Here is a 14,787-nt window from a genome sequence, read left to right on the forward strand (position 1 = left end):
GGCAGGTGTGACTAGATTGGGTTGGGATGTCTGGTTGGTATGGACGGGTTGGACCGAAGGGTCTATTTCCTTGCTGTGCATCTCTATGCCACCATAAATGACTACGTTTTCGAAAGTGAAGAGTGATTCATAATTGTCTTACTCAAAATGTAGTAAATCTAGCACTAATTAGATTTTGTTGTTTATAGTTCATTCTAGGTTTTTTCCTACCTCGCTAAATGATCAAGAAATCACAATTCTGATAATAAGCCTCATCGTTCATATTTGATTTAAGAGTTTCTCTGGAATACTTGTACTCTTAAACAAGATGTTCCTCTGCTCGATATCTCTCAAGTTAAACTTTAACAGAATCCTTTAAATATTGCTTCAACTTAATGAACTTCAACTGTATTTTCTTGCAAACCTACTAAACCTTTAAAGAAAGCCCGTACCTGTCTCTCTAGAAGCTAGTAGTAATATTGGAATCTTGATACATTGATTTTATTACCTTTTCACATTCATTTTATATCATGTGTTAGGATTTGCAACAGCCTGTTGTGTTGGATGTATGGATCTTTCCAAAGGATTTGCCTCATCTTTTCATAACCACAAATAGAGTGGACAGATGATATGAATAGCCAGACTCATGCTCACCAAAGGAGCTGCTAATAAAGTCGAAAATGATTCAGTCAGAAATCTGACACATTTCAAGCAATGAACGAAACCAAATCATAACAAATACGCAAATGTCACAGAACGTTCTGGAATTGGAACAGTATGTTCGAATATCAGTCGTAATTATTTATCTGTTTATATTTATACCTTTTAGTCTTCTCTTGAGATTATAATGAAATCTGGACAGTAAACTGCAATGAGGCAAAAGTTCATTCGATTTTTAAGGAACTAGTGAATAACACTTGCTGTTCATTTCCACTAAGAAATAACAGATGGTATTGAAGTGAAAACAAAGGAGATTCTATTGGCATACTTATTAATACAACTGATGTCTACTAATTAGAACAACCACAGTCACTAAAAATGGAGTTTGGCAAGTTCTACTTAAGTGCTGCATCCACATAATTATTACAAAGCATTTATTTGTACCAATTATTACTCATGCTGATAGCTAGTCAGATACTGGCTAAAGCAACATGAAAAAAAGATGAGCAGAAAATAAAAAAAAGTCAATTTGTCAACTACTTTTTTTTCAAAATCAAAAGGCTAATTTAACAAAATGACTCACTACTTTCTTGATGCAATCACTTAGGCACCAATAGGCTGGCCAATGAAAGTACAATATATATACTTATTTGTTTAGATTCTGTTGAACAGAAAACAAACAACAGACACATTATGCAATTTGAGTCCTTGGCTTAGTAGCTGGCTAACCATGAATTAGTTGAAAATTTACTTAAAGCCAGCTAGATTTCATATTGTACAAGAATATTACGCAAAACACTATTCGCTTCACCTAAGAGTGATATAGTTTCATACATTTGTACACTACTTCAATCATTTTGAATATTTGAAGTTAGTAACCAATTTTCTATCAAATTAAATATACGTTTGTATCAGATGCAAAAAAACCAGTATTACTGAACTTTCCTACTTTACTGGAAGAAACAGCCTCATGGAAACTTAAGGAACGAATGTAAGATGAGCAATTCAACCACTATGGCACTTAGTACTCCATTAGCCCTTCAACCAGCAGGGTACTTAACACTACAAAGACTTCTGGGTTCCTGTTCAGAGCTGCTCCTTTCAGAAACCAAGATGTATGGGCAGAACTTCAAATGCTGGCTACCCATTTTGTGTTTAAAAATAAGTAATTAGCAATCCAAAGTTTAGTAGGGGCACTGAAACCCATTTGCCTGTCTCAATCAAATTTCAAGAAGCTTTTAATGGACACTCAACATTTCTGCCTAAAACAGGCAAGAAGGTCTTTAGCTAAGCAAACTGAGGTCATGTGCCTGGTATAGAACATTAATAGAATGTTTAAAAAGAAAGGGGTGGAGCAGCAATATGTACACAAGTTCCTTCCCTCTTAGCAGCAAGACAACCAAGCAGTAATCCTTAAAGTGATCACTGGAAGCCACTCCAAAAAGTTGTTGTACATTTGTTTTTAAAAAGAAGTGGATCCAGTAGGAATACTGTCTCAAATCTTCCAGCTCAGCCTTGCCACTCCTCAGTAATCATAATCCCTACCCCTCCACAGGTCAATCTGTGCCTTTTTTCCATGTTGAAAACAAATAATCCAGTCTGTTGGAAGCCCACAGTTCACAAACACAAAATAAAACTGGAAGAGGTTTGGACCTCCAGACTCTCACTTTGGCTGATATCACATCACTTGATGCCCAAACCAAGCATCTTCTTCACAATTTACATTGCAGCACATCGCAAGCAGTGAACTGTGCAGAATGCCAACTTAAACACTGCTTTGATGGACTTTTACCATCCATGTCAGAAATGGCAAGAAAACAGTGGTAACAGAGTTAACAGACTTGTGTAAACTTTGTTTCTAATGATGCTGAAATGCTGCCAACTTAAATCATCAAAATTAACCTCTCTAACAAATATTGAAATGTCATAAGCTGATTCAATAAATTGTACAACTTATTCAACTTTACATTCATAATGTGATTTCTGATGTGCAAGTGCGACCCAGCTGGCTTATTTACTGGTTTTACAGTGCAAAATGTTTTACATTGGCCTAGAGCTAACTACACTATATAGAAATGAGCTCAGCAAAAACCCATTCCTTTCATGTTGCTAGGTAACACATCAAATCTTTCCAAATATTTCAGTATTAGTACACATAAGCTAAGCTTTATGAGTTTGAAGTATTTAATTACAACACCAAATCTTCTTTTGGAAAAATCTTTCACAATCTAATGAAGTCTTAGTATTGACACACACTGCCTTAAAAAAACTTACTAAAACTCAGGGTTAATAAGCAGTTACAAGTGAACATGTACCCGACTTAAGTATAACTTTGATACTATACAGAAGTAGGAGGAAAACAAAGTGCCCCAAAAAATGTCAAGCCCAAAGTCACTTTGAGAAAAAGACACCTTAAGTTAAGTTTTAAAAAAAAAACGATCCTGGCTTACACTCAAAGGTAATCACTTCCATCTGGGCATACGGAACCGGCAAAAAGACTATGTTTTCAAGCCATGAAAGCAAATATTTGACTCCAACCCACAGCTCTTTCAATCACAACTGTTCACAAAATAAACAGTCAACCCTCAAACCATAGAGTTTTTCTCTGCATAAAAATGAGAAAAAAACAGATACACAAGCATGACATAGATCCCATTGCATGGTCAACATTTTAGTTACCACAGTTGACTGGAAATTACTTATTCTATTTTATAGAAAAAACATAATGAACATTTCAATCAAATACCATTAACCATTCCCAAAAGGAATTTAGAAAAAAACATATGTAGCTGTGTGCCCAAGCTTCTGAAAAATTTTACAATTACAAATGAAAAGAATTTATCCCAAACACAGGAGGCATCATGTCTAACTAGTTTACCTTTCAGTGGTTCTGCTTAATATTGATATTAATGAAGCAGTGAATCAACTCCATCCAGGACATCAGCAATTCAAACAACAAAAGTTATATTTTAGAATTAGCCTAACATAGATATGATAGAAAGTCATTAAGTGATGCAATCAAGCAGGAACTAAGAAACCAGTCCAAACTGGACTTGCCCAACATCTAAAATGATTTCTTTCAACTGGGGAAAATGGCTTTCATTTATAAAGCACCCGCATCACATTTTATTAAAAAATCACTCTCAGGACACGGGAACTGCTACTTATAAATGCAGGCATTTATTGCCCATCCAATTGCCCTGATGGCAGTTGAGGACTAACCTCTCAGGTTTGGGACTACAGTCACACATAGGCCTGACCTGGTAAGGATGGCAGTTTCCTTTCCCAAAGGATATGCGTGAACCAAATAGGTTTTTCCAACAGTTGACAATGATTTTGTGTTCATCATTTGACTCAATTCCATATTTTTACTAGATCCAAATTCTACCATCTGCCTTGGCAGGATTCAAACCTGGCATTCCAGAACATTACCTGGATTAATAATTCAATGATAATACTACTAAACCACAATCTCCTTCTATATCGTTGCCAATAAAGTATTTTTGACATTTTGTTACTGTTCTAGGTGTTGATGTCCCTTTATGACCATTACCCTTGTTGGATTATGGCATATTCCTATGCTATTACATTATTTGGGATGTAATTATGTCATCAAATCTGCAATGCCTTTTCTGTGTCTGCCATCCTCAGTAATTGAACTTCAGCATTGAAGAGTAAGAGATTCAGGTGATTGCAAAATATGGTAGGATCGAGACAGGGAAGCAGAGTTTAAAACCTGATAAAGTGCTGTGACAACTGTTCAAATTTTCCATTTAATTAATTTTAAGTCCATTGCTAGCTTTCAGTGAAATTGCTATAAATTTGTAAAAAAATCATTAAAACCTAAGACAAAAGGACCACTTTTATGAAGTCCATTGATGTGAATAATTAGATGGCAGGGCTTTGCTAGATACAATTGCAAATTATGTTAAAAACTGAAGTTGCTGACAATGATAAATAAAAATGCTATGTCTCATGTTGCTAGCAAAACTAAAATCATAGACTAGTTACCTCCTTTGTCAAGACCAAAAATATTAGCTGCCTTGGCTAAAACGCTGGCCTTGCCAAGACAGAATAAAAATCTTTGAGGTGAAACAAATTAGAAACTTCAAATCTAACACTAATAGTTCTTTGTTAGGTAAGGGTATAAAAATTTACTGAATGAGGGTTGAAATATAGATCAGTCTCAAGAATGGTGGCTTAGGCTCAAGGCCAAAACACAATCACTTCCAAATCTCACTCTAATTCACACTACCAGATTTTTTTAAAAAATCACCATTCTTTCATCAATCAAAATCTTGGAACACACTGTAAGAACACTGAAAGTGTCTTCACCATAAAGAGTGCAGCATTCAAGATAATGGTGCATCAACATCTTCTCAAGTGAAACTAAGGACAGTCATTAAAAGCCCATTTTGTTCCATGAAAAGGCAGTAAAAGATTTACTCAAGTTCTTGGTAGCTGATGAGCTCTATGATACAGAAGAATAGGTAAACCACCCAGCCACATTGCCAACTACTAAACCTGAGACCAATAAGGTTCTCGTGATGGCAGATGATGACTTATGCCTTTGAAATTGCAGTTGGCGCCAACATAAATGGCCTGTACCATTTTTCACTAACTGGGTAGAAATCTGCTACTCTTCAGATGATAAAGATACACGCTGATTTGTTGGAGATTCCTCAATCAGCTGAAGGAGAAGCCCATGAGGCTGAAAACAGTAATGCGCCACTCAGATGATGGGCTTTGATAAATCAGTTTGTAGGATGGGAGGTGTGGATAGTTCCCATTACAAAACTTAAACATTGTTCATCAGCATTGATTAGAAATGGCATCAGTCCTAAGAGTCAATGTCACAAAGTGCTGAATTACCTTGCAGCTGCCATGAAACTTTAGCATTCTTTTGCCAAATTGCCTAAGAATTTAATGCATTCCAATTAGCATCTTCAAGAACTGATTAACCATTGTTATTATTATTTTATAATTTTTTTATTGTTCTGGGTACCACCAGGGTGTGGTCTCAAAGGTATCAAATGGCCAATAGTGACAGATATTATTATAGTATCTTTAGTTCTTACCAAGAATGGACAAAACGCTCAGATTTTTCTCATGTTTAGAATGTCAGTTACAATCGAGGTCAAGCTTGAGCGGCGCTCCTAAAGCTAGTGCTTCCAATTAAATCTGTTGGACTGTAACCTGTTGTGTGATTTGTAACTTTGTGGACCCCAGTCAAACACCGGCATCTCCAAATCATTCTTGAACTGTTGCAGTCTAATTGGTCTAAGTATATGATGCTGCTGCTGGGAAGGGAGTTTGAGCGTTCGACCTAATGATAGAGAAGGGGTGGCAATATAATTCCAAATAAGGATGATAAGCAGATACCACATCAAACAGAAGTGGCTTAAATCAATTTATAAGTAATTTGATTTAGAGTTCTAAAACAGCAATACTCCCCTGGTGAAAGGAAATCTGTTATTGCCTGGGGTAATGCTGATTTTCTATAGAGATTAGAAACTCAAAATGCTGAGATAACCTTTCCTTTCTCAGCAGATATCACCTGATCTGTAGAACTATCCCAGCATTATTTTTAATTACCATTAATTAGGTGATTAGTTCTCTCTTCTGGGCATAAAAGTTGCACTAAGAATCTACATAAAGATTGCACCAATGAATGTTATAACATTCTTAAAACATGTCATCTGCTGTTAAACAAAATGTTTGCAGATATCAATAAATAAATTGGTGGCATTCATAGCTGATTCCATTCTGAATTTATGTGGCAAATGTGCAGTAACATTAAGAGTAGAATTATTTGTATCTCTAATTTTCCAAATTCAAAGTGCCCTTCTACTCAGAAGCAGGCTTGAATTGAACAGTTTTAATAGACAGGAATTGCCAGCTTTGATGCATGCCAGGAGATGCCCCACTTGAACAAGATCCAGCCCAATTATTCCATGTAATCAGCTAGCAAAATGCACTAGATTGTGACAATAAACATTTCATTCTTTTCCTTGTGAGTAGCCTTTTACTAAGTGCTCAGTATTAGGCTTTCTGGTTTCATATATCCTGGTCGCTCTTCATTGGTAGTACTTACACAGCTTTTCCTGTTTTTGACGGGCACACGCCCTCTCCTTTTCAACTGTAAGGTCAAGTGCAGCATATTTTCATAGGTACAGCTGAGAGGCAAAACATAGCTGTTTGAAAAAAAACTGAATTTTGGCATTAACCCTAATATTTTCTATGCTGTATAAACCTTTTGAAAAATAACTAAAAAAGCTGAGGCCAAGTCCTGTCACGACTCAAGTAGTGCACAGATAGAATAGTGCCCCACAAGACCTACTTGGTGTACTAGACTACATCCAGGTGCTGTTCAAACTTATACATGATGCTTGAACAAATATAGATGCTTGAAAGGTTATGAGCGAAAACATCAAGGGAAAAAATCCAACTTTAAATTTGTTGTATAATTGGGTGAAAGTGGTGAAGAAGAGAAAATGTTCCAATGGAACTTAAATATAACCAAGACTAAGCCCAAGAAAGATCCAACTTTTTCATGAAATGAAGTTGCTTTGATTTATATTTTGACCTTTTTAATTGGAAGGAAGGGAAATCAAAATGTCCACTCCTTCCCTAAACAAAGCAGCCGTCATGCAGACCCATCATTCAAATGAAATTGATAAAATTTAATTACTCTTGCATCTTTCACTACTTCTGCATCAATTATAACAAAATGCATCAAATCCTTCGATGCAGAAGATAAAAATTACAGAGGCCAGGACATAACACAAGTACATCTACATTAGCAGCTGCTGGGACTTCTGGTACTGACTACTTTAAAGTAGAAGTCAAGATTGAGATCACCTCATTGAAGTACATCCGCCCTATGGAGAGAAACTCCCAACAAAAACTTGAATAATTTTGAGCTGCATGCACAATTCCAGTCTTCTATTGCCCAGTAGCCCCTACGCCTGCTAGTTAGCAAGCTGATACACCAGCCAAATTCTTCCATTTCCCTTTGGTGCACTGGGTTGGTGATGTCTACCAGGTTGGATTTAGGAAAGCTCCCATTTCTGTACCCTCTCTGATAGCAGAACTAGGAAATAGGCAAAGATGATTTGGGTTAATAATTTTACAGTGGGAACATACCAGAATGATAGTTAATGAGACATTACAGTATTTAGCTACCTCTCCTATCAAGTGCAGAAGGACATTGAGAGGCTGGCTGACCTTGGAAAGTGAACACTTGCCCCACCTATCCCCCTCAGACTGAAGTGCTCCAAGTACATGCCAGATGCTTTGTCAGAAGAAACTCTTGGGCATTACAAGGAAGCATCCAAACAACCCCTTGCATCAGTCAAAGGCATACTTAACAATGACCTTAGTTATTTGCAATATATTAATTATTTAGGTGAGGGAACTAAATGAAACATCTCCAAGTTTGGATTCAAAGCTGAGTGGTAGGGTGAACTGTGGAAAATGCAGAGCTGCTTCAGTGTGATTTGTACAAGTTGAACATGTGGCCAAATGCATGGCGGATGAAGTATAATATAGACAAATGCAAGGTTATCCACTTTGGCAATAGATTGGGAAAGGATTGCCTTTGTACATCAGTCCCTGAAAGTCAGCATGCAGATTCAGCAAGGACTGAAGGCAGAACATGTTGGCCTGCATAGCGAGAGGATTGAGTACAGAAGCAGGGATTTCTTCCTGCAATTATACAGGTCCTTGGTCAGACCACACCTTGAGTACTGCGTACAGTTTTGGCCTGCTTAACTGAGGAAGGATGGCTGTGGAGGGAGTTTAACAAAGGTACGTCAAACTGATATTTGGGATGGCAGAACTGACATTGGAAGAGAGACTAGATGGGTTAGGGCTCAGTTCACTGGAGTTTAGAAGAAGGAAGACAGATATCTCAGACATATAAAATATTACAAGGACTGGACAGGGTAATTGCAGAAAGGATGTTCCTGTTAACCATAGAGTCATAGAAATGTACAGCATGGAAACAGACCCTTCGGTCCAACCTGTCCATGCCGACCAGATATCGCAACCCAATCTAGTCCCACCTGCCAGCACCCGGCCCATATCCCTCCAAACCCTTCCTATTCATATACCCATCCAAATGTCTCTTTAATGTTGTAAAGAATCAGGGATCATTTTCTAAGGATATGGGTAGACCATTTAGGACTAAGATGAGGAGAAATTTCTTCAACCAAAGGGTGGAGCACCTGTGGAATTCTCTGCTGCAGAGAGTATTTGAAGTCAAAACATTGAATATTTTCAAGGAGTTAGACATAGTGCTGAGGGCTAAAGGGATCAAAAGGTATAGAGAGAAAGCAGGAAAGTTAGATGACCAACTATGATCATAGTGAATGATGGAACAGGCTTGAATGATTGAATGGCCTACACCTGCTTGTATTTTCTCTGATTCTGTAATGCAAAGTAGCTTCCCCAAGTATTTACAAAATAAACAATTGCACCATTTTGAAGATATCAGATTCCTGTAAATGGTGCTATATTCATGCTACTTGGGCTTTACCCAGCCATCATGGCATCCCAAACAACTACAAAACTATATTGAAAATGCCTAGAACTATCAACTATGCAGGCACATGAAAGTAATTACAAATTATGTTTTATAATATTAAGAGAAGCATTGTTCTGTCTACCAATCTTAAAAAGCAATTAACTGGTCAGGGAACAGGTCCATTTGCTCAGTTCTTTTGTTGCAGCCTCAATACATGTAAGCCGCAAAATAGTTGGGTTTGTTGCCTGTACACAAAACAGCATCCAGAAGACATTTATTTCACCTTATCTCCACGCGAGCTAGTCCAAATCACTATGAAGCAGAATGCAATTTTGACTACATCTCCCAGATATTCAATGGAATTACCTTCTCAGAACCTTCGATCAATCAGGAGCTTAACTGCACCAGCTATATAGATACAGTGACGGAAAGATATGGTCAAATATTGGGAACTCTTGTGAGTAACTCACTCCTAACTCACCAAAGCCTATACACTTGGAAATACATCACCATTCCTCATGGCTGTTGGGTTACGATCCGGCACTCCCCAGTTGACACTTTGTGGACTGCAGCAGTTTAAGGAGTTGGCTCGGCACCATATACTCAAGGATGAAAATTGGTGAGCATGCACCAAAGAAAGAAGTGCAGCAAGACTGCACTAATTAGCCTAAAATTACCATGTCACTGATCATTATGATCCTGAATAGATAAATATAAATAAATATAAGGAAACATTTAAAACGTGGCTATGTCACAATACCCACATGATCAACAGAAACGCAAGTGTTCAGTATTACAAAACTCAACATACCTTTTTTACATTATCAACTGGTCTTGCTGCTGAGCCCTGTCGAACATTCGGTTCTGATCCTCGGAGCACATCGATGAAATCTTTCTTTGAGACAGAGTACAGTAACTTGGCACGCTTCTGTTCAGACCCACCTACTTCTTTAATTTTTTTATCCACACTAGCTTGATGCTTTCGAACAGCATTAAATAACTGCACAACACCCCTGTGTATCAAGCAAATAGGTTAGTCAGGCTAGTTATTCCAGTCCACTCAGACCACAAACATACAAATTAGGAGCAGGAGGGTGCTATTCAAGGGAAGCTGCTCTACACCTTCAACAAGAACAGGCTGATCAAAATGGTAATATGGTTCAGTTGTTAGCTCTCTTACTTCTGAGTTCAAGTACCATTCCAGGGTAAATAAATAAATCAAAGTTAACATATCAGTGCAGTACTGAGAGGGTGCTGCACTGCTGAAGATAACAAATTTCAAATGAGATATTAAGCCAACACTCCATTTGCTTGCTTGAATGGATACAAAGAATTTCAAGGCATGGAATAAACATTAGCAGGCAAGTTGCTCCCTGTGCACTGACCAATTCTTATCTCAAACATCATAAAATCAAATTACTTGGTCATTGATCAATTACTTGAGAGTTTGAGAGTTTGCGTTTTGAAAACTGCCTACCATGTTTTCTCCATTATAATAGCAAATCATTGCTATAAAGCACTTTGCAATGCCTGGTGCCCATGAAAAACACTGTATAAAATGCAAGTTTGTTTTGTTTCCATCACGATTACAATGGAGATCAAAATATTAGTTGTCCATTGGATCCAACCTAGCCAACACGTCTGTCACAAATTATCAGTATAATACAACTATTTTTAATAGGCACTTATGGGTTTCTCAAGTACCTTTCACTTTCTTCAGTTATTTTCAATGCAGATGAACAAAAAATTGCAAAAACAAGAAGCATTTTTATGAAGGGATTTTGCTTTTGAATACAACAGCATATAGGCCAGAATGAAAGCAAAACTTCTGTGGACGACATTTCTTTGAAGAGCGCAGCATATTCACTGCCATACAATACCAAAGGCCAGTGAAATTTCAAAAGGTTGTCTGTTTGATTTAGTAGGTCTACATGCTCAAGACATAAGGAGCATGGACAACAGAAAAACCAAAAACTGTCTTTGCAAGAACTATTAAGGAAAATACGTAAATTATTTTAACCAGTGGATTTGCTGGTAAATACAACTAACAATTACCAATTAAAATGAACGTAAATTGCTGGAAAAACTCAAGTCTGACAGCAACTGTGATGAGAAAGCAGAGTTAAAGTTCTGGGTCCAATGACCCTTTCAGGGTTCAGGGTCCCCTTGGTCGTCACTTACCACCCCATAAACATCTACATCCAAAGTCACCATCCACCACCTCTAGTGGGATGCTAGAGGCACACTCTCCTCCCATGTCAACCTTCCACAGCAACTGTTCCGACTGAGAAACCTTAGCCCACTCCCAACGGCACTTTACCATGCAATCACAGAAATGCAATACCTGCCCGTTTACTGCCTGTTCACTATCCAAAGCCCCAGACACACCTCCCGGGTTAAGAAGTGATTTACCTGCACTTCACTCAATTAAGTCTACTGTATCCTCTGCTCACAATGTGGTCTGCTCTACACCAGGGGGACGAAACAGACTGGTCAAACACTTTTCAGATCCTGAACTTCTTGTTGCCTGCCTCTTCAACAGATCACGTATTCCCTGGACAACATTGTTGTCTCAGGCTTTCTGCAGTACTCCAGTGAAGCTCAGCCCAAGCTGGAAGAACAACTCATTTTGCCGCATGCAGCCTTCAAGACTCTATATTGAGTTTCATATTTTAGGGCCTGAGAACCTTCTCCCATGTCCTTACCCCAACCTTACACAGAAACCCTGTCATCACATGGCCTACTACCACACACAACCCAATGGCAGCTACTAAAGGTCCCCATTAGCAGCTATTCATTCTCCCAGCCTGACCTTTACCCCATTGATTTGTCTGCTTGTTTTTTTTCTCTCCTTCCCCAAACCACCCCCCAACACCTTCTGTAGCAGACATACTAACATTTCCCTAGCTAAAATCGGTCCGCAAAGAAGGAGCACAAAATATTAATTCCACTTTCTCTACACAGACGCAGCCAGATATGCTGAATTTTGTTTCTGATTTCTAGCGTCCGCAGCTCTTTGGTTTGTATTACAATTACCAAATGATTCATCAAGTCAATAATGTTTCTACTTTAAGCCCATAGAATAGCAGTTATAAAGATGCTGGAATTGAGATTCTTAAACTGAGGAATGCGCCATTAATGAGATTAGCACAATGCCCTTCAATCGGCCAATCATAATTCAAACCTTGCCGAAACTGGGAAGGCCATTCTGTTTCTTGTCAAAGTTCCAAACAAATTGAGCTGGTACTCAACATTCAAGTGCTCAACATTGGGCACTGGCTTTATTTTAACTGGCTTTATTTGTAAGGAAATGTATTTGAAGAGCTAGGGGAGACAAAGCATAATGAGATGTTATATGTTTCGTAAAACATTAAACCAGCTGATGTTTCCTTTGGTTAATTAGTAGATAACAACCGATCAATTCATACCTGGCACTAAACCCCATTATCTAATTCAAATTAATCAAGATAAGACCACATTAAAGGGAGGTATCACATCAAGATAACCTGTGTCTTACTGATTGCACAACTCCAGAAATTATGATCTAAGAGAAAACCTTTTTTGCAGGTTAACTTACTGTCAATTAGAAATGAGGAATGGCTTATATATACAGGCAATGATAGACATTGGGAGTCCTGAAACTTATTGCTCATTTTGATTTGGCAAACAACAGTGAAAGAAGTCACTTCAGGTTGCCCATACCCACCACCTAGTGGGAATATCAAGAAATGCAGAAGTTGAGATTTAAAAGTAGGTCAGAGCCTAGATGTTCACATTGCAGCATATTTCCAGAAGGATGGGATGTTCACCTGCCATGAATGCGATTTCTTCCCTGTCAATGGGATCTTTAACATGTTTTGGTGGACTTGTTACAGGACTTAGAGCTGGATGAAAATTGCTTTTTATTGCTACTTCAGAGAACTGACAGGCATGGTGTGCAGACTTTGAGAAGCCTCTTCGACCAACCCTAACGTTAGATGCCATGTCTTTCAATGAGCCCTTTCTAAATGGAAGCAACAGCAGTACATGCAATACAGATCTTGTTCCAATTTGTTAAGTGCAGGTGGGCGGTGCAGTTTCTGACACAAGGGTCAGCCTCTGAGGGTGAAGAATAGGCATAAATCAATCACCATGCACATTTCCAAACTGATTTCTTCAAGATAAGCTGAAATACGGAAGGATTTAGAAAGTGGTGTGTCAAGAGTCTTTCGTCAGCTTTGGGATGGAGATGTGAGAAAAATGGTCAAATGTTTTGTGAATGGATGGATTTAAAATTTCTAAAATCAATTTAGCCTTTTCTCATTAAAGCAAAAGTTATGTTAAATTAAAAGCAAACAGAAAAAGTCTCTATTTTATTTCAAAGATTGTAATAAAATAATTCCAGTGACTTCAAACAAGGATATATTGAGCACATTGTTTACCTTATCCATTTGCAAGCAAATTCACTTTTCAAAAACCATGTGCTGGCAAATAGGACTAGATTAATTTAGGATATCTGGTTGGCATGGATGAGATGGACCGAAGGGTCTGTATTCATGCTATACATTTCTATGACAAAGGGTGGCCTTGCAGTTTTAGAACATAGAGGGCCAAAGGGCCTGTGCTGTTCTATGTAGTGCCATCCTTTTATCCTACTGAGATCAGACTAACCTACACACTCAATTTACTGCTGTCCATGTTCTTGTCCAGCAGTCACTTAAATGTCCTTAATGCCTCCAACTACTGCCACCGCTGGCAATGCATTCCACGCACCCACCACTCTCTGCGTAAAGAGCCTATCTCTGACATCTCCCCTAAACCTTCCTCCAATTACCTGAAAATTATGCTCCCTTGTGATAGACATTTCCGCTCTGGGAAAAAGTCTCTGGCTACCACTCTATCTATGCCTCTCATCATCCTGTACACCACTATCAAGTCACCTCTCATCCTTCCTCACTCCAATGGAAAAAGCCCATGCTAGAGGGATATTGGCCAAATGTTGGCAAATGGGACTAGCCCAATTTAGGATTTCTGGTCGCATTGTTGTGTTGGACCAAACTGTCTGTTTACGTGCTGTATATCTCTATGTCTATGACTATGACTTTACAATTTAGCCATCAGAAATTCTTCTACAGAAAGCTGCACAAAACTTACCTGGTGGCTATTCTTTGGAAAGTCCGTTCAGTCTCTTGATCTTTAGCTACATTAGGTTTCACTCTGCACATCTGTTCCCATTCTTTCTTTTTATCCAGCTGCCAAAGAAAGCACATTTAAGAACATGCTGAATAATGTCATAACTTCATTGAAATCAAAGGTTTCTAATGAATAAATTACTGTATTAAATATCCAAACATTTGTTGGGAAATGGTGAAACCACAGTTTCAGCAGAAACTAAAGCCTCAACAGAACAGTTACTAGTATTAGCAATACTTCTGTAAACACCATTTACAGCTGATGACAGCAAAGCAACTTTTTCTTCAAATTAAATTGTGCTCAGTGATAGACATATGCCTGAAATGAAATACTTGCCGCATTCAGTCTCAAGCAATTCTGTATCAGGTGTAGCAGAGGCTGGATGCAGAGTAAATTCCAAGAATGTGCTTTTATGCACCAGTTTAAGATCTACTTTTCTTACACCAGTT

At 38.1% G+C, this 14,787-nt stretch overlaps 1 protein-coding gene across 2 annotated transcripts in view; it reads right to left on the bottom strand.

Annotated features, from left to right (window-relative positions):
- The window catches only part of rrp15 (ribosomal RNA processing 15 homolog), a 36,914-nt gene that overhangs the window by 15,265 nt on the left and 6,862 nt on the right, over positions 1 to 14,787 (bottom strand). For both annotated transcript variants that reach the window (XM_043695792.2, XM_087991316.1), the window contains exons 3-4: positions 14,300 to 14,397; positions 9,978 to 10,179 (exon numbers count right to left, since the gene is read on the bottom strand). In XM_043695792.2, coding sequence (XP_043551727.1) covers positions 9,978 to 10,179; positions 14,300 to 14,397 — 300 coding nt within the window. The remainder of the gene's footprint in view (positions 1 to 9,977; positions 10,180 to 14,299; positions 14,398 to 14,787) is intronic.

The sequence above is a fragment of the Chiloscyllium plagiosum genome, unplaced genomic scaffold, assembly GCF_037043375.1.
Source record: "Chiloscyllium plagiosum isolate Xiang-an unplaced genomic scaffold, Cpla_swu_hap1 HiC_scaffold_10, whole genome shotgun sequence".
Taxonomy (NCBI): Eukaryota; Metazoa; Chordata; class Chondrichthyes; order Orectolobiformes; family Hemiscylliidae; genus Chiloscyllium; species Chiloscyllium plagiosum.